This window comes from Lepidothrix coronata, unplaced genomic scaffold (assembly GCF_001604755.1).
Source record: "Lepidothrix coronata isolate B3197 unplaced genomic scaffold, Lepidothrix_coronata-1.0 Scaffold144, whole genome shotgun sequence".
Classification (NCBI taxonomy): domain Eukaryota; kingdom Metazoa; phylum Chordata; class Aves; order Passeriformes; family Pipridae; genus Lepidothrix; species Lepidothrix coronata.
Genome location: NW_016690324.1, coordinates 368,929 through 393,051, shown reverse-complemented (window position 1 = coordinate 393,051; position 24,123 = coordinate 368,929). Strand labels below are relative to the sequence as shown.

The window sequence follows — 24,123 nt, the reverse complement described above, 5'->3', positions numbered from 1 at the left end:
GGGCAGGGATGGGCAAACCCTGCAGGGTCCCCCCTGTGCCAGGAAAGGGGTCGGTGGACACCATGTGCCCATCAGCTTTGAAACCTTTGATTCAAACCTCCTGGACATGTGTCACCCTGACGGTTGCACCCCTGGCAGGTGACTGACACCTGGTTTCAGCACCTGCAGCAGCTGCCTCCTGAGTCATACATCCCACATGAAGCCTGGTCCTTATGGGGACAGCCTGCCCTCATGGCCAGAGGATCCTGGGGGATGTCCCCAGCAAGCCCCCACAGTTTCTTCCTCTTCCTTCCTTTTCATCAGCTCCTGCTGCCCAGCTTCACTCCTCCTTAGAGGAATCTTGAAATCATCATCAAAATAAGGCCACATGCAGCAGGTGGCCGAGCACACCACCGTCCTACAGCATGGCACACTTCCCAGCAGTGACTAACCAGAGCACCACTGCCGCTGTCGCCTTCCTCATGTCTGCACCGTGGATCTGGGCACAGTCCCATCTTGCTGTCACCCACCTTCTCGCCTCTTCCCAGGTGGCTGCCACTCATATGTGGGTGGGCTGCCCAGGCAGGGTGGGCAAAGGTGTTTCCCCAGCCTGTGTTCCACCCTCTCCTTGCCCACCAGACAGTGCCAGTGTCTGTCAGTTCTGCATCATGATGGAGAGACAAGTCTTTGCTTTGCCTGCTGTATCCGTGCTTCGGCCCAGGAGAAGGGAAAGGTTTACTTGATGTCCCAGGGGTGGCTCAGAGGTGGGGTGGGAGGAAGCAATACTTGCTAGAAAATGCTTGCAAGCCCCGTTTGTGCTCCCTAGTGCCAGCTTCTTGAAGATCAGGGCATGGGAACAGCTGTGCAATACCCTTGTACTCCTCTTGAGCTCTCCTGGGGTTTTTGGGGTCCCTGGACTGCACTGCTCTTTCTGGTTCCTACTGCCTCTGGGGGGTGCTGTTCCATGAAGTGGGCTTTTTGCCAGCTCCAGAGCAATGCAAGACTTGAGCCAGCCATGCAATGAGGCCCTGGAGCATCCCAGGTGCCTGAGGTGGGACCTCTACCCCCTGGTGGTCCCAGGCAATGGAGAGCTGATGGTGCTCTCAGAGCAGCACCAGACAAACCAGGAAAGGGAGCTCCAGATACAGAGCATCCCAGCAGCAGCGGTATCAACATGGACATTTCAGGGCACCATCAGCCTTGGATGTCTCTGCTGACAAATACTGCCCTGGACACAAGAAGACAAGGGCTTGAAGTCCACCCAGGAATGCTGGGTTGTTTGTACAGAGTTCAGTCCATGCTGGTGACACAGGGCTGAGACAGTTGTAATAAGGTGACATTAGTTTCTCCTCTCCCACATCATAGAGATGGCCATGGGATGCTTCTCTTTAGGTGGATCCCACGGGAAAAAGTCAAAGAGCTGATTCAGATTGCACTGGCACGAAAGGCAAACAAAGCATCCCTGCCCTGCATGAAGGGTGAGGCAGGGACAGTGCCTGATGCAGCTCCTGGATGTCAGCCTGGCCAGCTCCAGGCTCAGCATTCCCAGCCAGTATCCCGGGAGAGGGAGAATTGATGGGTGAGTCCAAGGCAGGTAAAACTTGCCTGGGTGAATTCCCAAAGATCGTTTTATTTTTGAGGAAGCTGTGAGTGTGTAAAAAGAGGTGTTTGTTAGGTTATGTAGTTTGTTCTTTCCTCCTTTCCCGATGGGAAATATCGGTAAATATTAGCTCAGAAAGACCCACTGTGCAGGAAAATGCTGTGAGCTTCTGGCATCTGCACTCATGGTGCTGCCACCGCTGCTTGGGGCACGTGGGGTGCTCAGTGGCAGAGTGCCTGCAAAGTCAGGTCCATCCCTAGGGACACCCGATGCATTCGTGGCATGAGTGAGGCAGCAGCCGTTCCCCCTTGCTGCTCAGGTCTGGGGCTGAGGTCCCAGAGCCCCCCTTACCCCGCCAGGAGTGCGTTTGACAGACAGACCTCCCTCCTCCCTCCCTGCTCCGCACGCAGCCATCCTCCACTCGAGGCAAACCTTTCCTCCAGCCTCGCTCCTGCTGTTCCCCAGCTCCCCCCCGGTAGCAGAGGGACACCCTCCGTGCTGGCCGTCGCTTCCCCTCTCCCCCTCGGCCCTCCCCAGCGCCGGAGAGAGCGAGACGAAAAGTGTCGGAGCGGGGAGCGCATAGCAACAGGGTCTGGCATGAAGAAGGTTCGGCAGCAGCATCTCCGGAAGGTGAGAGCCGGGAGCGGGGGTGCCCCGGGGATAGGAGCCGGGGAGCAGGGGTTACCCCCGGGAGAGGAGAGCCAGGAGCGAGGGTACCCTCGGGCTGGGAGCGGGGAGCAAGGATACCCCCGGGCTCGGAGCGGGGAGAGGGGGAGGCATGTCTATCGCCCTGCATCCTGTCCTCGGGAGCATTCGTGGGCAGCCGACAGGGATTAGTCGGATATTAAGGGACAGTGTCCGTGCGCGGGGCCAAAGCGGGACTGTGAGCAGAGGGGTGGGGCGTTTCGTGCCCACCGCTCCTGCCTCGCTGCCCTGAGCGGGAGGCACCGCTGCCCGCATCCCCGACCCTCCTGTGCCAGCAGGTGCTGCCGGCGGTGGGTGACTCACGTTGTGTCTGGACAGATGCCGGGGGTGGCACCGGGAGCAGAGCTGGCTCCCCGCAGCCTGGCACCCCGGGGACATTGCTCCCACCAGCCCCTGGGCTCGGAGCAGGGGTGAGGGGTAAGGGATGAGGAGTCCCACACAGGGAGCTGGGCAGTGACTTTCCCACCTGCAGCTTGGATTGCCTCCTCATCCTCCTCCGCAGGATTTAAAGGGGTCTGGGTGGTGGGGGGCCAGCTGAACACTGAACTCTGGGTTCAGGGCAGAGCTGACAGAGCTACAAATCCTTTTTCCATCCTGCTGGAAACCCTTTTTAGACCCAGCTGTCAGGCTTTCCCATCCCAGGCTTTCCTCTGCTGCCACTTTGCTCTTACAGCCTCTTTGAGTTCCCATTTCCCCCCACTTTGGGGACTTTTTCATGCCTGTCCCCCTTGGGGACATGGTGGAGCAGGGTGGCAGAGGCTGTCAGCCACAGCTCCATCATAGGAATGCACTGCTGCTGCCAGTGGGTCAGCACTTCCTGGAGCATCCCAGGCAGACACCCAGGGCTGGGAGCCACTTTGGCTCTCCTCTCTGCCAATCCATGCCCATTAACCACAGGGCAGGGTGACTCCAACCTGTGCCAGCATCCTGATGAATGAAAACCCAAGAGAGTTTCATCACTGCCAGGAAATTCCTAGGATATTGAAACATGACGTAAAAAAGCCAGCAGTGGCCTGGTGACAGCCAGCAGCACTCTGCTGTTTCTCCATTGTTTGGAGTCATTGTCTGGCCTCTTCTCTCTCCTCCTCTTTCCTAAAAATTGCTTTTTCAGATGTCTTTGTGATTGCAAGATCCACTAAAAGTTGTCTTTGTCCCTTCCAATGGTTTTCTGAGTTACTCGATGCTGGTGATCCTGTTTAGCATTTATTCAGGAATTCATTTAGCATTTATTCAGGAATTCATACCATGGCAATCAGCTGGTATGGAAAGCAGATGTCTCTGGAGTTATTTTCTCCATTCCCAGTGCTGCTCAGAGCCCTCCCTCCTCCATTACCCAAAACCACTTGCTGAGCTCCAGAGGGAAAATCCCGTGCTCGAAGCCACCTTGGGACCCCTGTGTCCAACGCTGGCATTGGGCTTGCCTGGAGCTGGTGGTGGCTGATGGAGAGATGTGCCCAGCCCAACTGCAGCACCCACCCAGGACCCTGAGAGCCTCCTTTCCCTCTCATTATGATCCACTTCCCATTGGCGAGTCAGGAGTTTTAAGCCTTCTCACCAGACATGTTTTAGATATATGAAAATGCCTCTTTAATGGAGAAGATCTTTCCCAGGCTCTAAGGACTTCAGGTTGGCTTTTGCATAACAGTATTTATGAGTGGATGTTTTAATTTGATGATTTGCTTTGGAGGGTTATTTGGTAGAAATGGGCTAAAGCTCACAGGAGCCAGTGGTGGGAGCCATGGTTTGGGCTGTCCCTCCCCATACCCGCAGAGCATCCTCCTCCTGCCTGAGCCACTGCCCCCCTCTGCCTGCCAAAAACTGCCTCAAAACTTCCCCAGGGTTTTTGGATGAAAGACCATAAGCATTTGTATCCATGTGTACTCCCTGAACTTTGGACATCACTGTCATGAGTTTGCTTCAGCCTCAGCCATCTCCAGCCCCCAAAGTCCCCTGTGCTGACTCCACCACCTCTTGCTCCCTCTCATGGCGTGGGCTGGGGGCACCTGGGGTCAGTGCAGCCCTTCGAGGGGCTCTCCCACACCACAGCGATGCTTTATTTACTTCACTTTCTAAGCAATATTACGTTTGAACTAATTTTTATGCTGTTCTGTTGGTTTTTTCTCTCGGAGATTAACAAGCAATTTGAGGTAATCTGAAGTGACTCACACTTCAGAGACTCGCTGTGCTCAGATCCGCAGGGGAGAAATCTGGTGCCGGGTGGCATTTCCCCCTATCAAAGGCTGTGATCCATGCACGAAACACTGGCAAAATAATCCCACAATGCCATCTTGAGAGGAGACAAAATGTGATGAAAAAGTAACTTTGATCTGGCTGGTTTTTTCATGGATGCAGCTGAGTTTTGGACTGGTTTAAGTAAATTGGTTTACAGAAAATAATTAGCACAGGGCGATTTTCTTACGGACGTGGGCTCTTATCTTGGCAGAGATTAAAGTGCTTTTTTTTTTTCTTGGTGACCTTTGATTTGCTGACTTCTTCGGGAACATCTTTTGGTGAATAATGAAAAGTGATGCCGTGTTCAAAGAGGCCGTGGTTGCCAAGGGAGCTGTTGGTCCCCGTCTGTTTATAACCGCGAGACGGGAGCCCGGTTTGAAGGATGGCAGTTGATGGTGGAAAGCACTAGAGCAATATTGTAGCACTGGAGCACTTCAGCTGCTGCTGAAAAAGAAAATTCTTGTTATGACAGAGGCTGAAAGGGAGCAATAATCCTTAAAAAAGGATCTGGAATCGAACCGGTGTGTGAGATTTCCAGCAGTCTGAAGTAGGGAGGTGTGCTTTTGTCTGCTATTTGGGACAAAGATGGGCTAGAATCCTTAAATACTGTGCTTTGCAATTCATTTTAAGCCAGGCAAGTAGGCCAGTTTTTCTGTGATTTCTATGGAAAGGCTGGGATTTGGGGTGTTTTTGAGCATTCTGGTCATGGAGCAGCCTTTTTGTGTGTTTTCCAGGGGCATTCCTGGCCTGTGCCTCCCAAACATCCCCAGTGGGGACCACACTCTCATTGTCTTCAGGGTCTACCTGACGCTTGAGCAGTCTCTGCATTCTGCTGTGGGGTATCAAATTTAAACTGCAGAGCTCCAGCTAAATATATTTATAAGGGGGACAGTCATTACAGAGACACAGGTGACAGATTACATCCTACAGCCCTTGAAAAGAGGGCTGAGATGGGGACTGGGCCATTTACAGATTGGAAAAGGTCCAGTTGGTTCCTTTCTCTCCTTGTTGTTGCTTCTGTGTTGATTTCTGTGCTATATCTGATGGATGGGCACAGCATGCAATCAGCTCTTGCAGCTCTACCTGTGCCCTCTCGTAGGTGTTTAGGATTCAGACAGAGATGCAGGAGTCAGGCAGAGGATTTAATGATCTCCCAGCATCCCTGCTTGCTGGTTTTCTCTGATGCAAACCTGGAAATCAAAAGCTCCCCCGAGGCAGTGTGATGGACGGGAAAGCATTTTGGGGGGAAAGACCCAACTGTGATGGTCCCCACTAAGCAGGGATATTTGAATACAGGTTTTATCTGCTGAAACTTTTGGGAAGGTGTTGTGGAGCAGCCTGTCCATCCCCTGCAAGCAGAGGCAGCTGCAGGTCACGCCTGCTGTGCGTGCTGGGCTAATTAGCAGGCATGGCCATGGCTTGGAGATGTTGCAAAGCCAGAGAGCTGTGTTGAACCGCTGCAGGAGGGCTGCCAGGTAGCAACAGTTTTATAGCAACAGTATTATATTTGGGTCATATTTTGACTTTTCAGCCTGTGTTTCTGAAACTTTTTTCTTCTGGTCCTTGCCTTGTGATGGTGGCATCCAGTGGGGCTGGGCTTTTCATGGAGGGGTTTGGTGTACGGCTTTGCTGGGGCTGTGTGTTTCAGGTTGGCTTTGGGAAGAGTTTGCCCTGGCTTGTCCTGTCCCTCAGGGGGTTTTCACACCAAGTGGGGACGGGGGTGAGTTCGCCTCCATATTTGGTGCCTTTGGGCTGCAAGCAGCACGTCTGTGGTGCCAGTGGCTGGGGGTTTGGGGTGCACCCTGTGAAGGATGGGAGCTGGAAGCCCTCACCATTGACAACACGGCTCAGTGTCTCCATGGGAACCAGCAGCAAGAGCATCTCCCAGTCCAGTCCAGCCAGAGAGGAGGAGGAGAGCAGAGAAGGTGGCTGCCACCTTCCTGGAGGCTGTGGCAGGGCAGTGCTGAGCTCTGCTCAGCAGCCAGCTCTGGTCTCCAGGGGAATTGGGATCTGCTGCAGGCTTTGAACACATATGCACGCTGGTGCAGGGAACCCACAACTCCTTCTGGCTGATCCCTCCAAATCCAGACTCCTCTCCCTCAACCACATCCATAGACTTGTTCCCTAGGACTGTGAAGAGGGACGTGGAGAGAGCTGCTTTTTTCTTTGGAGAGCCAAAGAAGAAGAGAAGGTTCCCAAATGGGTTTTTCCTGCCCTGGTCCTGGTGCCTTGTCAGCAGGGACCCCAGAATCTTCCTGTGCTTCAATATGAATGTGATATACTCCCACGCCAGGGCACAGCAACATATGGTGCCACAGGGACAGGATCCTCATCCCACCCCTTTTTTGCTGCCTGGTCTTGCTGAGGGGATATCTATGATGGGATCTCACCCAGCAGCTGCTGGCTTAGGCTTTCAGCTCTGGAGGGATGAAAGCCAGTAGGGATGCCTTCCCCCTTCTCCCGAGATCAGGAGACTGGGGAAATTCAGACCAAACATCTCACTGCAGGCCTGATATACACCCACACACAAACAGCAAGGAGTCCTCACAGTGCATCACCCCAGCCTAAATGGATTGCAGGACCCACACCTCCCTCTTGCAGAGCTGAGACAGTGGGAAAGAAGGGAATGGGTTAATCCCCTGCCTGTGCTGCACTGATATAGGGCATATTAGGAAAGCTGGAAGGAGGTGACTTAGGGACAAGTGGGAGCATCACAGAATCCCCACAGTGTTTTGCCAGTTGGAAAAGTGTGAAAAATATATGGAGCATTTAATAGCAGCCAGCTGAGTGCCTGGCATGGCAGTGGCACATGGGGATGGGGTGTCACACTCTCTGGCACACCATAGTGTTCTCCTGCTGTCCTCATGCCCATGTTCTACAGGATATCTGGAAAGTTTATTGTGGCCCCTTAAAAGTATGTCTTTGGAACCTGGAATTGCAAGATGGGTCCCGGTGAGGCTTCCCAGCATGAACCAGGACCATCCTGCCTTTCCCAGGGAAGCTCTGGCCACATGAGATTACATTTATCCCCTTTCCTTGCTCAGTGGCATAGCAGGACATTGCCTGGGGTGGTGACCAGAGAGCTGCTGTAATGGGGTGTCCCCAAGGGACAAGTGTCAGTGCTGCGACTTGGGGTTACAAATTCACACAGGAGTTCTTGGCACTCCTTCCCACTCTCCCATTCTTCATTCTCTGTTTTTATTCCCCCCTTGACCCCTGCCTGCCTTCCCCCATACCCCGTTCCTTCGCTCAGCCCGTGACACCAGATCTTCTGGTAAGCCCCAGCAGCCAGGATGGGGACCTGGGCTCCGAGTGCCCAGAAGACAGAGGGAACTGGACGGGGCGGCTGGATTTCCTCCTCTCCTGCATCGGATACTGCGTTGGCCTTGGAAACGTCTGGAGGTTCCCTTACAGGGCTTACACCAATGGAGGAGGTACTTGGGCATCCTTTGGAGTGGCCGATTCCCCCATCACTGAGCTGGGCTGGTGGGACATGTCCCTAAAGAGGTGTCCCTTACCCTTCTTGGGGCTGGGAAGTAGCACTAGTCATTGTTGTGAGGTGATGCCTCCTCCTGCCCCCCATGCTAGTTTAGGGCATTAACCACCTGTACCCCTGTGTGGGAAAGGATGTGCCAACACATCTCTGTATTCCTGGACCCAGAGAAATCCCTGGCTCAATGCTGAACTGAACACTACCTGACCATCTCTCCTGGTGTCCAACAGTTTCTTGGCCTGGTGTCCTTCAGGACTCAGCAGGGTCAGCAAATTCTTCCCAGCTATCGAAGGAGGGAGCTTTTTGCAAGGCAAGAGTCCGGGGTGATGGCGCAAAGTGCTGATTCAACTACTCCCAGAGCAATTGCTTGTTTCACACAATAATAACTGGAGAATGCCACGGTATTTGAGAAAAGAAAGTTGGGAGCAGGGGGGAAGCATGACACAGGTGAATCACAGCCCTTTTCTCCTGCACTGACAGTGAGCTGTCGCTCCTCATTGTCTTCCAGATTTTGGTGTAGATCCCTCAGGACCAGAGATAGAATGAACTTCATTGCCTGCCACAGATGGGCTTTAGGTGTTTGCTCTGTATTGCTTTCAGGAGTTTTTTTCTTGCTTCTTGCAGGAGCTTTCTTGGTTCCTTACTTCATCATGCTGGCCATCTGTGGGATCCCCATCTTCTTCATGGAACTGTCACTTGGCCAGTTCTCCAGCCTGGGGCCACTTGCAGTCTGGAAGATAAGCCCTCTCTTTAAAGGTGCGTGAGGAAAGTCCAGAGCCTCTGCAAGGCCTCTGCAAGACCTGATTGATGAGAACATGGACCAGCAGCAACATTCTGTGACCCTCAAAGCTCTTGTTAGCATCAAAGGTTAAATCCTGGGAGAAAGTGGAGCAGGACGGACTTTTTGGTTAGCTGTTTTAAAAACTGTAAGATATCTATGAGATCTGTCAGTCTTTGAGGGTTCTGGATGACATGACCAGTTTAGAAATAGTAGACACAGTGTGAAAATTATTAAGCCAGAGCATGAAAGCTAAGCAATGACTGTTAAAGACAAAGAGGAGAATAAAGCATTAAAAAAAAAAAAAGTCAAATCAAATCTTTTTATTCTCAACATTACACTGGAGTAAAGTTGTCTGGATGAGGCAATAGATCATCAATACAAAGCAAGCATGTCCAGAGGGTAAAATGTCAATAAAAGGCTCCCTCACCAGGTGAACCTCTGACTGTTTGAACATTTGGCTGCTGAGATGCAGTGTCTGACCCTGGTTTTGGATGTGCTCTGCTCCGGAGAGATGGCTCACTCCTTCTTTACCCTCTCCTTCCTCCAGGCATTGGCATGGGCACGATCCTCATCGTCTCCTTGGTGGCCATTTACTACAATATGATCATTGCTTATGTTCTCTTCTACCTCTTTGCATCCCTCACAAGCGACTTGCCCTGGCAGCACTGCGGCAACTGGTGGAACACCGACCTGTGCCTGGACCACCACGTCATCAAGGGGGGGAACACCACCTTCCCCGTCAACATCACCAACACTGTCAGCCCCAGCGAGGAGTACTGGAGGTAAGGAGAATGTGGGGATGTGCTTGGCATCCAGCAAGGGAGAGGATGGGGATGGAATGAGGGGTGAGGGGTCTGTGCTCCGTATCTCACAGCATGGTGAGCACTCATGGCTGGTGTTGTAGGAGCAGTGATGGGCTCTTGTGCTCAGCTGTGGGTGATATTTCAGTTTAGCCACTGGGATGACATGTTCTAGTGCTGCTTTTCTGGCCTGGTGATGTGTTAGACTGAAATGAATCCCATGCCTGGAATGGTTAGGAATTTGCTCTCAAGATACCAGGCATCCCCTCTAGTCTCACACCAACTGTTCCCATTTCCTTGGCAAATAGCTGCCAGTGCCTGGGATTGCTGACAAGGTTATTTTTTGCAGCAGAGGCATTTCCAGGGTCAGAGAGGGCCTCTGGAAGAAGGTAGAGGATGCCAGTGGCTGCTCACTAGTGGTTCTCCTTTCTCTCTAGTCGGTATGTCCTGCACATCCAAGGGAGCTCAGGGATCGGGGATCCCGGGAGGATCCGCTGGAACTTGTGTCTGTGCCTGCTCCTTTCTTGGACTATCGTCTATCTGTGCATCCTTAAGGGAGTCAAATCCTCTGGCAAGGTAAGGGCTGGATGGCCTCTTTTGGGGGGATTTACAGAGGTGCTCACCAGTGCCTGCAACTCTGCGCGTCTGGGAAAGTGAGACCCACAAACAGCATCCACTGGACACAGGACATTCCTGGGATGCCTTCCACACCTAGAGACCAGCAGGACTGACACACCAGCCCTGCTGCAGCCCAAGGACCCCAGAACTGCAGGGTGGCACTAAGCAGTGCAGTGTCCCACCCAGGGGGCAGGGCAGGGGGGCAGTGCTCACACTGTGCTCTCGCTCCCAGCTGGCTCTGCTCTCCCACAGGTTGTGTACTTTACTGCCACCTTCCCGTACCTCATCCTGGTGATGCTGCTCATTCGTGGTGTGACCCTGGAGGGGGCCTGGAAGGGGATACGGTTTTACCTCACGCCCCAGTTTGATCATTTGCTGTCTTCCAAGGTGAGCAGGACATTGTGCAATTTGTTCAAGACACGGAAATGAACCTTCTCCTGCCACCTCCAGTGTGCAACAGAGGCAGTTCCCTTACTCAAGTGTCTTTTCTGACCACTCCCTGACCTAAAATCCTCTCTCTTGGTTGCTCCAAGATCAAAAGTCTTTGCCCCAAGTCTTTTCTTGACCACTGTTCCCATGTGGCCTATCCCCATGCCTGTGATTCTGGCTCTGCACAGAGGGGACAATGTGGTCACAGACTCCCCTAGGTACCAGGGCCATGGGCAGGATCATCCCAGCCCCAGTGATGGGCTGGATGAGGCAGTGGGTTCCCATGGTGGATTTGGCTGTTCTGTTGTTCTCAAGAAGTCTCAGCAGGTGGAGCAGGGGTCAGCAGGGGTGGCCACCAAGAGACCACCCAGTTTTACAAGGGTATTTAATGCCACACTGGGCTGGCTCTAAAACACTCTCGTTAGCCCTTTAACTAGCCAGCTGATCCACTGTGAGTGGTGAGTGTGTTAACTAGGAAAGACAAACATCCTGTGGGCTGTGCATGCCTGGGATGCTGGGGAAGATGTGCCCAGGGGTTTGGGGAAGCAGATTTTCAATGCCATCTTCCTTGTGAGGTTTCCAGACCCCTGATCTCCTCAGAACTGCTTTCTTCCCCCAGGTGTGGATCGAGGCAGCCCTGCAGATTTTCTACTCCCTTGGGGTGGGCTTTGGGGGCCTCCTCACCTTCGCCTCGTACAACACCTTCCATCAGAATATCTACAGGTGGGACTCAGCTGCTGTCTCATAAAAGTGATGGGTTGGGGGGAGTCACGAAAACCTCAGCCAGTGGGTTCAAAGCCAGCAGAAGTACACGGTGCAGCACACAGTCATCCAGCACTGCTCCTTGCACGAGCACTGTGGCAATACCTAGCAGCTTGCACGGGTTTGAGAGGAACAGAGGGGTCTGTGGGAGAAAATTCTCCTAAGCACCAATGCAGAGCACCCAGCTCCAAAGTTTTGGGCTATGGGTGCTGAAGTCTGAGGATAACTGAGGCTGGAGTTGTTTGTGGTTCACCAATAGAGAGGAGTGTTAGACATCTGGTCTGATGCCCTCCACAGGGGAAAGCAAGCTTGAGAGGAACCCACAAAATTGCCTATGTCCTTTTGACCCTGGAAAGCACATGCCAAGAGAGGTCCTGGGGGAGAGTCACACTGGGTCACCTTACTGTGGCTCCTGGGGCTGGCAATGCCTTCATGCACTGGTGTGGGGTGAGAAGGAGAGAGCATGCTCAGAGCATCTTATCTCTCCTCTGTAGGGACACCTTCATAGTGACCCTGGGTAATGCCATCACCAGCATCCTGGCAGGGTTTGCCATCTTCTCTGTTTTGGGATACATGTCCCAGGAGCTTGGGGTCCCTGTTAACCAGGTGGCAAAAGCAGGTGAGGCCAAACAAAGACCCTTTCCCCTTCCCCCTCTGCCTAGGTGTGCTGAGGAGTGTCTCTTCCAGGACTGAAGGCACCTGAGGAGGTTGGTGTGAGGGATGAGGATGTATGCTCAGCTGGCCAGGGGGAGGGAAGGGGGGAGACAGGTTCTTGTGGTGTAAAGGTTGAGCAACAAGTGATGCCTAAGGAAGGTCTGAGCAAGGAGCAGGCTGGTTCTCCTGCACCCCTCCACTCTCTGCTGCAGGACCCCTCCTGCCCATCGTGCAAGAGTCCTGGCAGGTCCCTGCTGTGGTGCTGCTCTGCTGAGCTCTCCTTTTCTCCATCCCCCCATGTCCAGCCCCTTCACCTCCTTCTCACCTGCTGTCCTTTTCCTCCCCTAGGTCCTGGTCTGGCTTTTGTGGTGTACCCACAGGCCATGACAATGCTCCCCCTTTCTCCATTCTGGTCATTCCTGTTCTTCTTCATGCTGTTAACCTTGGGCCTGGACAGCCAGGTAAGGAGAGAGCCCACTGAGCCAGCTGTGGAGCACAGGCAGCCTGAGGGCTCAGGGGACCCTCTCCTCCTGTGCAAGCAGTTTGCATTCATGGAGACCATCGTCACGGCAGTGACAGATGAATTTCCCTATTACCTGCGGCCAAAGAAAGCCTCATTCTCGGCTGTCATCTGCATTGCCCTCTTCCTGATGGGGCTCATCCTCACAACAGAGGTAAGGGTGTGGGCATGGATCCATTGTGGGGACCAACTAGGGCTTCATTTTAGGGAGAACTTCGGTCATGGCCATGTTTGCAGACATGAGTATTCACATCAGCTATCAAGGCGAAAGAGAAACAATGAGCCTGGGCTTGCAGAAGGTGTGAGTCCAAGGGGAGTGACACAGTGTTATTCTCATCCCTACACAAACCCCATAAGAAGTGTGATGTCTCTTGATGTCTCTGCTGTCTTCCCCAGGATGCACAAAAGTGGGAGGAGCTGGGTGGGGGTTTATTGGGATGATGGTCCTGGAGATGCTGGCCATTGTGCTTTGTCTCTGCAGGGTGGAATGTACTGGCTGGTCCTACTGGATGATTACAGTGCTGGCTTTGGCCTCATGGTGGTGGTGATCACTACCTGCCTCGTGGTGACACGTGTCTATGGTAAGGGGCTCGTCCTCACAGGGGCACAGGGAAGGATGGGCTGTCTGTATGGAGAGAGGAATTTAGAGGGAGTGGTAGGGAAACAAACAGACTCACAATGGACCATGAAACATCTCTGCTTCCACCACCTGTTCTTTCTCGGCCATCACTGGATTCACCTTCCAGAGATCTGTGAGGTGCTGAGACCAGTCCCATGGACAGCATCAGCTGGGATCCCCTCCTCCATCTCCCAGCTGGGAGGGGAGACTCTGCTGTAGAAGATGAAAACCACAGCTTTTGATCAGTGCAGCACAGCCTGGTACAGGCACTGGGCTCTGGGCAAGGGCTGACAGCTTCTGAGTCTTTCTCCTTCTCCTTCCTTCAGGCATAAAGAGGTTCTGCCGAGATATCCACATGATGCTGGGCTTCAAACCAGGGCCCTACTTCAGAGCCTGCTGGATGGTCCTATCCCCAGCAACAATGATGGTAACTGCTCAGCTTGAGGTGCTGGAGAGCCACAGTGGTGCCAGTATCCCTGGGTGACCTCCCAGTGTGACAAGTTGCTCTGCTGGCATCTCCTGCCCCAGGGACCGTCCCAGGTTCTCCTGGGAGGTGTCCATCATGTCCAAGCCTTTCTTTTTGACCACGAGACCTTCAGAGGGCTCTGGGATGACCTCACTTTCTTCCCATCCCACAGGCTCTGCTGGTATATAACATAGTCAAGTATCAGCCCTCCGAGTATGGCAGCTACCGCTTCCCCACCTGGGCCGAGGTCTTGGGCATCCTCATGGGAGTCCTCTCCTGCCTGATGATTCCCCTGGGCATGGTGGTGGCTGTGCTCCGAGAAGAGGGGACCCTGTGGGAGGTAGGAGGGCCCTGGCATTGCATCCCAGAAGTGTGCAGGGGTGAGCAGGAGCCACTGCCAAGCCTGTACCTTCTGAAGTTCCTGTATTCTCTCTGCTGGAGGGGTGTGTCTCCCATCTCTCCTTCCTGCCTACGGAGTGTGAGAGATGGCTGGCACATGCCAAGGCCTTTCCAGCAGTGCTGCTTACCATGATGCCAGGCAGGTAGTGAGCAGCCCTGTGTGCATTCCAACTCCAAAGCAAGCCTGCTGTGCCCTGAGGGGAAGCACATTGTCCCAAATGTGGGACAGGCATGGGCACCTGGGACTTTGCACCTCTTTGGCAGGAGCGAAGGCAGAGCAAGGCAGGCAGCTGCCAGACTGTGCAGGCAGGCCAGATGGGATCCCTGCACTGAAAGGCTTCTCCCAGGAGCAGGTTACGGAGCTGCTGGCTGCTTGCAGCTTTCTCAGCCCTTCACTGCTCTCCCCAGGCTGTTACAAGGAAAGGAGCAGAGCTTGCTGCCCTCCCCAGGCAGCAATCACCTGCTGTCTGTAACCTGGCTTGACACAGCCATGGGCACCGTGGCATGGCCAGGAGCCCCCTTGGCAAAGACCAACCCCTTTTCTGGGTGACTAATCCCACAGCACAGGGCTGTAGCCCTACAATAGCCCCTCTCTCCTGCAAGCCCTCACCACCAGCACCCACAGACAACAAACCCCCCACAGCAAGGCACTTAGGCAGAGCTGCCTTCCCAAAAAGCTTCAGGACAAGCATTTGGCCCCATCCCATGCCCATGGGGAGCTCTTCCAGTCCCTGGGAGCTGGCAGAGCACCCTGTCCCCCCCGGAGGTGTGGGTGTGCTGGCTGTGAGGGTGAAGGCAGTGCTGGTGCAAGATGCCCGTGCTCCCTCTGCCTTTCCCTCCAGCGAGTCCAGCAGGCCAGCCGGCCCGCCATGGACTGGGGCCCGTCGCTGGAGGAGAACCGGACGGGCATGTATGTGGCCAGCCTGGCGGGCAGCCAGTCCCCCAAACCGCTGATGGTCCACATGAGGAAATATGGGGGCATCACCAGCTACGAGAACACGGCCATCGAAGTGGACCGGGAGATGGAGGAGGAGGACGAGGAGGAGTCCATGATGTGAGGGGACCCCCGCCACCCCCAATTTGCACGGGTTGCACTGCAGCACTTCAGGACAGCTTGGGGACTGCTGCTTGGGCAGCAGTCGGGAGCTGTCAACCCTGCCAGGTTCCTCACCACCACCCTGGCCCTGCCACGATAGAGCTGCTGCCCATCCTGGTGCCCCTGATGTGTTTCTGTTCAGTGTGACAAACTGTGTGATGAGTCCATCTGTTCATGTGACAGTGTCTGGTTGAAGTGTCAGGGCTGCCCCACTCCCACCCTCAGCCCCAGCCCTGCCCTCCTCATGTAGGGGTATCCAGGGTGCAGGAATGTCCAGGCTGCAGCAGGTGGGGAGGTGGAAGAGGTTGAGGAGGTCCTCTGCATTGGTCTGTTCTGTGTTTGTGTGTATTTGACTCCAGTAACTCATAAACACATGTGAGAGAGGCTGTAACATCCTCCATGCCCTGAGGACAATGTGCACCAGTGTGCTCTGATCACACAGAGGTATTCCAGCAAATAACCAGCACTAATCAGTGTCCTCCCAAAGAAATTTGACCTAATAAATGAGCAGTTAAAAGTAATTAAAAAAAAAAGCTTTATAAACAAACCAACTCGGGCCTTTCCAGGCTTGGAGATCCCCAAGGACCTTGGTGGGTCAGGACAGCTCTTCCCTGTGGTGCCTGGCAGGGCTTGGGTGACTTGAAAGAAGGGAAGAGGCTGGGTGACCTGTTCCCCATGTGTACAGGGGGTCAGGGACAGGTCTCAGCTGGACCCAGTGCCAAAGGAGAAGCCATGTCCACTGCCAAGGGAAAGATCCAATGTATGGCCCTACCCCTGGGTACTGCTTTTCCCAGGGAAAGGAGAAGGGCTGGGTTTCAGTTCCTGCACATGATTTTGGAGTAGATCAGCCCAGGGCTCATGACACAGGGACCCCATCTCCTGCTGATGCTGCTGGCCTGAGGGTACCAGTGAGCTCCTGGGTGGGGCTGTTTGGACCTGACGCTGCCAGTGTCCATCATCCCAGTGACATGTGTGCCTTCCATGTGCCATCGGCTCTCCAGTAAAACCGGTGTGTGACACAGCCCTTGTGTGGGTTATCTGAGGGGTCCCCAGCATGGAAGAAGGGCACACCTAGAGGGGCTTACAGGGATGGCAGGCACAGCTGCCCTGGGCTTTGTCCTGCAAATCTTCGTCCTGGTAAAAGACCAAACCTTAGGACAAACACACAAATTGGGGTTTTATGTCTGGATTATGCATGTGGTTCTGGTGCACTGGATCAAGCACTGTTGCCTGAGCCTCCAGAGCGAATGCTGGCGTAAGGCTGCAGTTTTTCTCCTTCCCCACAGCGGAGGAGAATTAATTATTGCCTTTTTACCTCTGAGAGCAGAGGGCCAGCTCCTACACCTGCTCCACCTGCCTGCTCACCTCCTCTTGCCCAGGGATGCTGAGCTCATTCCCAGACGCCTCTACTCTTCCTTTCCTCTGCAGGACCACCAATGGCTTTCCCCATCCTGCTCCCCAGACCCCACCATGGCTGCAGCTTCCCTGGGCGTGTGGGGCTCCTGCAGTACAACTGCGCGCGAAGCACCTTCGGCCGCTGGCCCCCGGGTTAATCATTAGAGTCCGACCATAAAAGTGTGGCTGATGGAAAGTTCAGGCCGTGGCGGCTGGGGAGTGGGGAGGGCCTGCCATAAACATTTATGGCCCCAATGAATCCCTCGCTCTAACCTTGACACTATTTGCTGAGCAGGAGGCCTCAGGAGGTCACGGTGTTGCCCAGCCATCACTGCGGGTGCTGGCTGAGGAGCCCGGGCTGGGCTGGCCCCCAAAGGGGCACACACGGGGGTCTCCAGGGGTGATGGAGCAGGTGATGGACCCAGGTGTTTCATGATGTCACTGCCAGCCACAGTGTGCCAGAGGAATCAGGAGTGCTTCACACCTTTCCAGGGCATGGAGTTGAACTGCTCTGGGCTGATCAAGTTGGTCCAGTCTCTGCATGTCTTCCAGCTTTCCCTACTCGCATGGTGTCCTGCCACATTCCCCAAACCCCCACTGCGATCCTGGGATCCTTGGGGCTCTCCCTTGGCAGCTGCCATCAACCAGAACTGCACTGCAGAGTGATGGGAAGGAAGGAGCCGAGGCTGTGCCAGGGAGTGTGGCTGGGGAGCAAAGCTGGCAGTGTGGGAGGACACCAAGGGCAAAAGGCACGGGGCAGTGACACGGCCAGAGGACACGTGCCCTGGGCCATGCGTGGCTGCCCAGGGCTGTGGGGGGACGTGGCAGCAGGATCATTCCAGTGCTGACACCTGCTGGGGCCAGGGCAGATGGCAGGGAGAGGGGGAACAATGGGGGCACCTCAGGACGGGGGGTGCAGGACAGGGGCTGTGACAGCCCGACCCCAGTCCCCCTGAGGTACCAGCCCACCTGCATGGGCAAAGCCGAGCAAATGCCCCTGGGAACCCCCCAAACCCACCCTGGACTCACCTGGGTGTTCTGTGCCCCTCACCCTGCAGCACCAGCTCCACCAAAGCTCCCTCAAACTGCCCAGTGGGCACCTCCATCCCCCATCCAGCTTGAGCAGCTCCTGGGGGCTCCCATACACCTGCAGCCTCCAGAGCCCCGTCCCTGGGAAAAGGGATGATTGCAGTGAGCTGGGTCTGGGGGGTTGACATTGGGCTCCCCAAAGCCTCAGGAAGGCTAAACACCCAGGGCAGCCAGTGCCCAGGGTACCAGCATCCTGCAGGCAGCAGGATACCCGCAACCCCTGCCCAAGGATTGGTCTCAGCCCCGATGCTTTCGAGGACAGGAGTGCGGTGACAGAGGGACAAGGGGGTGGCAGACGGTCTGAGTCACTGCAGTGACGGAGAATCACCCGTTTCCATGCTCAGAAGTTGGTAGCTATTTATTGCACTTGAACACCAAGAATAAAACTGACACTCGCCCTCCCTCCCACACCCACCCTACTCCCAGTCCCCCCCACCGCCCTCCCCAAATAGAGCATCGGATTTGAGCAGTGATCATTCTGTTCACAGCCACAGGTTCAGAAAAAAAAAAAAAAAAACAACAAAGGAAAAGGAAACAAAACCGATCCCACCCCCCACCCCCAACTTCCCACTGAATCCAACACGGTCACACTGCTCAACAGTTCGAGTGCACTTACAAAAAGAGAAGAGAAAGGCTTCAGCTGCAACCGTACGGACGGACACGAGGGGACAGGCAGCTACCCCTCCCCGGGGCCTGATTTTTTGTTACGTGACAAAGCTTGGTATAATCTTAATTATAATATATTTTTTGCAGTCATCTTAAATAAATATTTCCATAGAGATTTCCTGTAAGTATATATATTTTTTATATATATATAATATATAAGAGAGAGAGATAGATCTCATTTTTTTTTTCTTAAACCACTGTTAACTTATTTTCCCTGCTTGTCCAAAAAATGTTACAAAAGCCCTAAAATTGTGCAACAGTTAGAAAAAAGGGACAACAACCCAAAGAAGGAAGGAGCCACTTGATACAGTCCCCTCCACCTCTCCCACTCCCTGTCAATGACCTGCAGGAGGGAAGGACATTCGGCTGGTGGGACGGGTGGCAGAGTGGCCACCAGCCCCTGCTCTGATGTCCCCACAGTCTGCTCACGTCTGGGTTTCCCTGTCTGGTGCAGATGGGCTGGGACTTGCACCTTGGGACATGTGGGATGGCAAGGTCTCTACCTCAGTGCTGCATCAAGAGCATGGTGCACACCATGAGATGTGCCCTGTGGTGAGGATGAAGGATCAGCCCATCTCCTGGGGTGGTCAGAGGAGGTTATGGAATCTCCTGCTGGCAGACAGCTCTTGGTCCGTGGGGCTGCATGGCTGCCCTCTCACACATGGCACTGTAATCCAACCACAGGCTGCAGGGCCCACTGTGAGCTCAAAGTGGGAGCAGATGACTGTTCCTGCCTGCTCCAACCTCTGGAGATCCATGGGGGCATCCACTGTGGAAGGCAAAGGGAGCGGAGGCAGGTTTGGGGTCATGCAGAAATTCGGTGCCTGGCAGAGGGGGCATTTCATGTGGGGTAGGGGGGAAAGCACTCTCCCAACTGTGACTGTCTGGGGTCAGGAGGGGAGTCCCTGCTCCTCCAGCAAAGAGCAGAGACCCAGGAGTAGCCTCTTCATCTTCCAGAGGGGATGCACCAGCAAGATGTGAGAAATTATGATGTTGCCACTGGACCCTGGCATCCAGAAAGGGAAAACAGGCAACTCCCAGGCCCACCTGTAGAGCTGGGAGCTCGAGACCCCTACAGCAAGTGTTTCCAGTCAGATATCCCCTGTGAGAGGTGAAAAAGAGAATGAGTTTGTAGGACTTCCGAGTTTGGTTTGACCCAGACGGGCAGGTGACCAGGGGAGTGGGGCTCTGTCTATGCCAGGAAATGAAATGTGCCACAGCCTGATCTCCAGCCTTGAGGCCGACGGGGACAGAAGGTCCATGGTGGTAAACCCCATCCCAACAAGGTGGCCTTGTCCATGTCGCTTATTGGGAGCATCCCTGGACCTTGTCATCCCCAGAACCAGGGGGGGATCGTTGGGGCCAACAGCTCAAAAGCACAGACGTAACAGCAGCATCCTTGGCTCTGCCAGCCAAAGAAGATGGTGGCAGTTGATGGTTATTTTTATAGTTTTCCTGCAAGTTTAGGAGAAATCAGGAAATGTGAAGGAAGACAGAGACAGAAGATGTTTTCCATGAATACTGAGAGAAATGGTGGTGATCTGTCAGTGCTTGCTCAGAGATGTTCTTGGGGACACAGGAACCTGCTCAGGAGAAGCAGGTGGGACAGAGAAGCCAGGCAGGACAGATCCCTAAAGTGCAGGTGCTTAATGCTGCCAGCGTGGGCATGTTGGGAAGTTGAGTCTTCCTTGGTCAGGCTTCAGCTTGACTGGAAGACTAGAATGAGTTGAAACCCCAGACTCTGCTTCCCTCAGAAAAGAGCAGAAAGGTTTTAAGTGTTGCAAGGACATCCAGCTGCCTCCTGGGGAGGTGACCTTAGTGAAACCTCAAGGATGAGAAACCCCCTTCAAGAAGGCACCTCAAAGCCTTCCTGGAAGCCAAGATGTTTCTCCCTAGCAGTGACTGTGGGCTCTCAGTGAAAGGAGATTGTATCTACCCCAGCATCTCATCTGTCTTTCCCAGCAAATCCTACTGCACCTCCTGTCCCATTCCTTTCTCCAGTGGCAGCTGCTGGAGCAGCTTCACCCTCACAGCTCACCCAAGGTCCACACTTATCAGCAGCTTCAAAACCAGGCTGAAATGGCATCTACCCTCCAGCCTACATGCAGAGCCCTGACATGACCTCCTCTATCCTCAGCCACCTTATACCAATCCCCAAAAACCCTCCTGCCACCTGGGGAGCCTGGACATCAGAAGGTGGATGGCATTCACCATGGCTGACTTCAGAGTCAGCTCTGGAGAGGGAGAGAGAGAACTGTGAAAGCTGAGTCCTTCCTTTAAAAATGAAAAAAATTCAGCACTACCTGACTATAGGAGGAAAAACAGATCTGTAAAAACACCAAAAGTCTACCTTAAAAGCTAATCCTCTCCCTGCATGGATTTCCCTGCTTTGGGGTCATCTCTTGCAAGCCTACGGTGAAACAGCATAGGTCCACCAAGGGCAAGGGGACCCACATGGGCACCCGTGGAGCAGCTCTGTGATTTGCCCCCAGAAAGGCATCTTCTACACACTTCACCAGCAGCCATCACACCGCCGGCACAGCGGAACACACCAAAACACTTCTCAGGGCCTGTCCATGCCCCAGCAGTTTGGATTTCTTCCCCTCCATCCAGTGGGAAAATGTTTTTTGCAGTCTGCAAGGACGCAGCTGCGTTTGGCACGGCGGCCGTCCCTGCCTCGACAGAGAGCAAAAGCGTTCAAAACCACATAAAAGGCAAAAATACACGCTCAGTATTTACATGGAGGAAACGTTTCCTCTTTTCTTTTTTTTTCCTTTTTTTTTCTTTTTCTTTTTTTTTTCTTATGTCCAAAACAAGCAGTTTTTTGTTCATTTCTTTGTTTTTCAACACACGCACCATCTAGAAAGTTAAACGCCATGCAGATGCAGAGAGTGGAGCTAGAAAGTCCCCCAGGGCAGCAGCGCTGCAGGAGCCTCACGTCAATGAGCAAAGAGGCTCCAGTCGGAAAAAGAGAATGAGAAACGGAAGAACTGCCGGAAAAACACCCACCCTCAGACCTCTACCCGATGGCAAAGAGGTGAGACCAAAATTCCTCATCCTGGCCATGTCTTCTGTCCCAAAAGCCACGCGCCGGTGGCTCTCCAAAAGCCACCGCTGTGGTTTGCCCTGCAGGAAGACCCGTGGGGTGCAGGAAGGCGCCCTGGGGAGGGGGGTTCCCCGCAGAGGTGGGTGCCTTCACCCATCCAGTGCTCTGGGACAGAACGGGATGAGCCACCACGGTGTGGGGAGGGGGCTGGCAGCTGCGGGACTCCCGATAGGAGCATCGTAGCGGCTCGACCCCTTTCCAAATGTAAACGCAATGAGAAACAGTAACCCCCCGAAAATCCCCCCTCCCTCCCCACCTTAAACAGTTGAATATTTCTAGTTATTACATAAAGATCCATTTCAGCAAATACTCAAAATCAAGTTACGAAATGCACGGTAGGTTGGTTTCTTTTTCCCTATAAAAAGGCATGCGCTCAAAGGAGAAGACAGCTAAAGGCTTGTTTGTTTTCTTCGAAGCACAATCAGATTCTGCAGAGTTTTGTCACTAAAGCTTGCATTCCTTGTCATCGCTGGAAGGAGTCGCGTGGGCGATGGAGGTTTGTGCCCCAAAATCAGCGGCCAGTTCAGCTGCCCCTGTCCCAGCCTGGGAGTCAGGAACAGGGGAGTGCCAGTGCTGCACGTGGGGGGCAGGGGTGGGCGCTGGGGTAAAGGATCCAGGCTGGAAGGAGCTTGGGAAGGAGGGCACAGGGGTGATGCTACTGCCCCAGCATGGAGGGGAGAGCTCCAGCTCCCAACTGTGCCCACGCGGTACTGGGAAGCAGTTGTCTTTCTCCTCCTCTCTTCTCCCAGCTTCTCCAGTCCCTGCTCCAAAGGGAGAAGGGAGGAAGGAGGGAGAGCATCCCTCTTGGCACAGCAGCTGCCTGGAGCCAGGGTGCAAACCTACTTGCTCTCCTGGGAAGGAGCCAGCCTGCGCTGGGAAGGGAAAATAAACAGGTAGTCTTTACTCACCCGTCCAAACATGGCCCTCCTTGCCCAGGTGCATGAGGAAAATGGACTTTGCAAACGGTTTAAGTCGTAGTTCCCCATCCAAGGCTGCTGGGAAGTGGGAACTCGGGTCAAGAGCGGGTAGGAGTCATGGCAGCAGACAGGGACCTTGATAGCAGCAAAGCAAAATCCACCAGCACGCGGGGAGGATGCAGCACAGAGCAGCTCAAAACTGCCCCCCTCTTCCTCGGAGGGCTTCCAGCAGAGGTGGGGATGGAGGTGGATGATGAGTCCGAGCCCAGTTCAGGACATGTGCTGGGTAGTGAGGGGGCCCACCAGTGCTTTGCAGCCAAGAAGAGGGGCCTGTACACCAGCCAGATGTTCAAGTTCATGGTTTCTCTTTTCCTGGTTCATGCAGAGGAAGGGGGCCCAGGGCCATGACCCCAGCAGGGTGGGGGGGTTTCATGGGATGCTTGCGCTGCGCTGGCAGGGCCGTTGAGTGTGTGCGGTGAGAAGCGAGGGGTTATTCCAGCGGGAACCAAGCAGCAGAGCCAACAGGAAAAGTCCCGTAGGTGAACATGTCGGAGGGGGTCTCCCCTTGGTAGTCAGTCAGTGACAAGCCCAACACGGGCAGGACCACGTTTCAGCTGCAAAACACAAACCAGGAAAAGCCGGAATTTGCTTTGACCATCCCTTTGGCAGAGCATCCCTCCCTCCAATGCCATCTCGCAGCACTCAGTCATCTGCTCCCCACCGCAGATCCTGGGGCAGGATCCCACCTGCTGTGTAGCCTCAAAGCTGCGTCGAGCCTGCACTCGGCCCTCCCTGCCCTCCCTGCCCTCCCTTCCCCATCCCTGGATCCTCACAGGGCTTACTGCGGTAGGACAGAGGGCGCGCCAGATCTGTGGAAGTGGACAATTTGCCATTTGCCATCCCGGCGGTGCCAGATACGGGTCTCCTCGGACTGGGCAGTGCGGGGGATCCCTCCAGCATCCACATACTGCGTGATGCGGATGTAGGCGATGCAGGCGGACTCGTCTCCCATCAGGTGGATGTGGGGGTTCAGGATCGTCGTGTGCACAGGCTTGCTGTTCCGGGACCACACTGCAGACGGGACAAGCACAAGGGCAGTTAGGCGGGCAAAGGAGTTTGGGTGGCTCTTGCCCAGGGTGGCAGCAATGTGGGAAGGGGAGATGCTTGCGTTAGGTTCTCTGCTTGACTGGGCTGAGTAAATGCTGCATGGGTGGGTTCAGCACCTAGAAAGCAGCTAATGCAATGACTCCTCTGCATGCACCTCGTCCCAGCTGACCTAATATCTCCTGCTGGGACCTTCCAGATTAGCTAGAGATGCTCCACAGCCACCGTAATCCTATTCTATCTGGCAAGCTGATGAAGGTCAAGACAGGCCCATGGGAGGTGGGAGGGGTCCCTCAGAAAGCAAGGGAACTACTTACAGTTTTCAAAGTAGAATCGGTGGAAATCCAGGCCTTCCACAAGGTTGCCCAGAGCCTCTGGCTCAAAGGCAGTCATCCCAGGGTCACACATTTTCCTGGGGAGCCAGGAAGGGAAGATAAAAGGGAGAAGTTATCTCACCACTTCTAGCATGAGAGCCTGAAGAATGCAAATGCCTTGTGCTCAGGATGGTTCCCTCAGTCTGAGGCTGAGGGGCATCCACACTAGCAGGTAATTCTTGCAAAAATCTGAACTCATCTCTGCATTCTGCATGAAGCCCACCCCACCTTGCCTCCAGCGCCTGACTATAGCCAGGACCTCAGCAAAGCAGGGAGCATTCTCCATCAGTCACCATCTGTAATTAAATCTCCCCAAACA

General features: G+C 54.2%; 2 protein-coding genes across 7 annotated transcripts in view; one reads left to right on the top strand and one right to left on the bottom strand.

The window, feature by feature from the left end:
• Positions 1 to 1,506: 1,506 nt before the first annotated feature.
• SLC6A7 (solute carrier family 6 member 7) lies at positions 1,507 to 15,686 on the top strand. Of its 3 annotated transcripts, XM_017827846.1 has the most exons (14): positions 1,870 to 2,209; positions 7,770 to 7,950; positions 8,634 to 8,765; positions 9,338 to 9,572; positions 10,028 to 10,166; positions 10,461 to 10,595; positions 11,257 to 11,360; positions 11,894 to 12,018; positions 12,402 to 12,514; positions 12,596 to 12,727; positions 13,055 to 13,154; positions 13,519 to 13,619; positions 13,831 to 13,998; positions 14,900 to 15,686. In XM_017827846.1, exons 1-14 carry the CDS (start codon positions 2,177 to 2,179, stop codon positions 15,113 to 15,115), a joined length of 1,914 nt encoding a protein of 637 aa, XP_017683335.1. In that variant the 5' UTR covers positions 1,870 to 2,176; the 3' UTR covers positions 15,116 to 15,686. The 3 variants fall into 3 exon arrangements, with proteins under 3 accessions (XP_017683334.1, XP_017683335.1, XP_017683333.1); XM_017827845.1 differs by lacking the exon at positions 1,870 to 2,209 and adding an exon at positions 1,507 to 1,558 and having other exon boundaries at positions 12,596 to 13,154; XM_017827844.1 differs by having other exon boundaries at positions 12,596 to 13,154.
• Positions 15,687 to 17,968: 2,282 nt separating this feature from the next.
• The window catches only part of CAMK2A (calcium/calmodulin dependent protein kinase II alpha), a 34,883-nt gene continuing 28,728 nt past the window's right edge, over positions 17,969 to 24,123 (bottom strand). For 2 of the 4 annotated variants that reach the window (XM_017827930.1, XM_017827933.1), the window contains 3 exons: positions 23,748 to 23,842; positions 23,169 to 23,397; positions 17,969 to 22,940 (listed from right to left, as the gene is read on the bottom strand). In XM_017827930.1, coding sequence (XP_017683419.1) covers positions 22,937 to 22,940; positions 23,169 to 23,397; positions 23,748 to 23,842 — 328 coding nt within the window. In that variant the 3' untranslated portion in view covers positions 17,969 to 22,936. Of the gene's footprint in view, positions 22,941 to 23,159; positions 23,398 to 23,747; positions 23,843 to 24,123 lie in introns of all 4 variants that reach the window. The other 2 variants (XM_017827929.1, XM_017827932.1) reach the window with 1 other exon arrangement.

Excerpts from the sequence above, each read along its gene's own strand:
- SLC6A7 (XM_017827844.1), top strand. The coding sequence starts at position 2,177 with ATGAAGAAGGTTCGGCAGCAGCATCTCCGGAAG. Across the intron at positions 7,951-8,633 it reads GGCTTACACCAATGGAGGAG|GAGCTTTCTTGGTTCCTTAC; the intron begins GTACTTGGGCAT and ends TGCTTCTTGCAG. Across the intron at positions 10,167-10,460 it reads GAGTCAAATCCTCTGGCAAG|GTTGTGTACTTTACTGCCAC; the intron begins GTAAGGGCTGGA and ends GCTCTCCCACAG.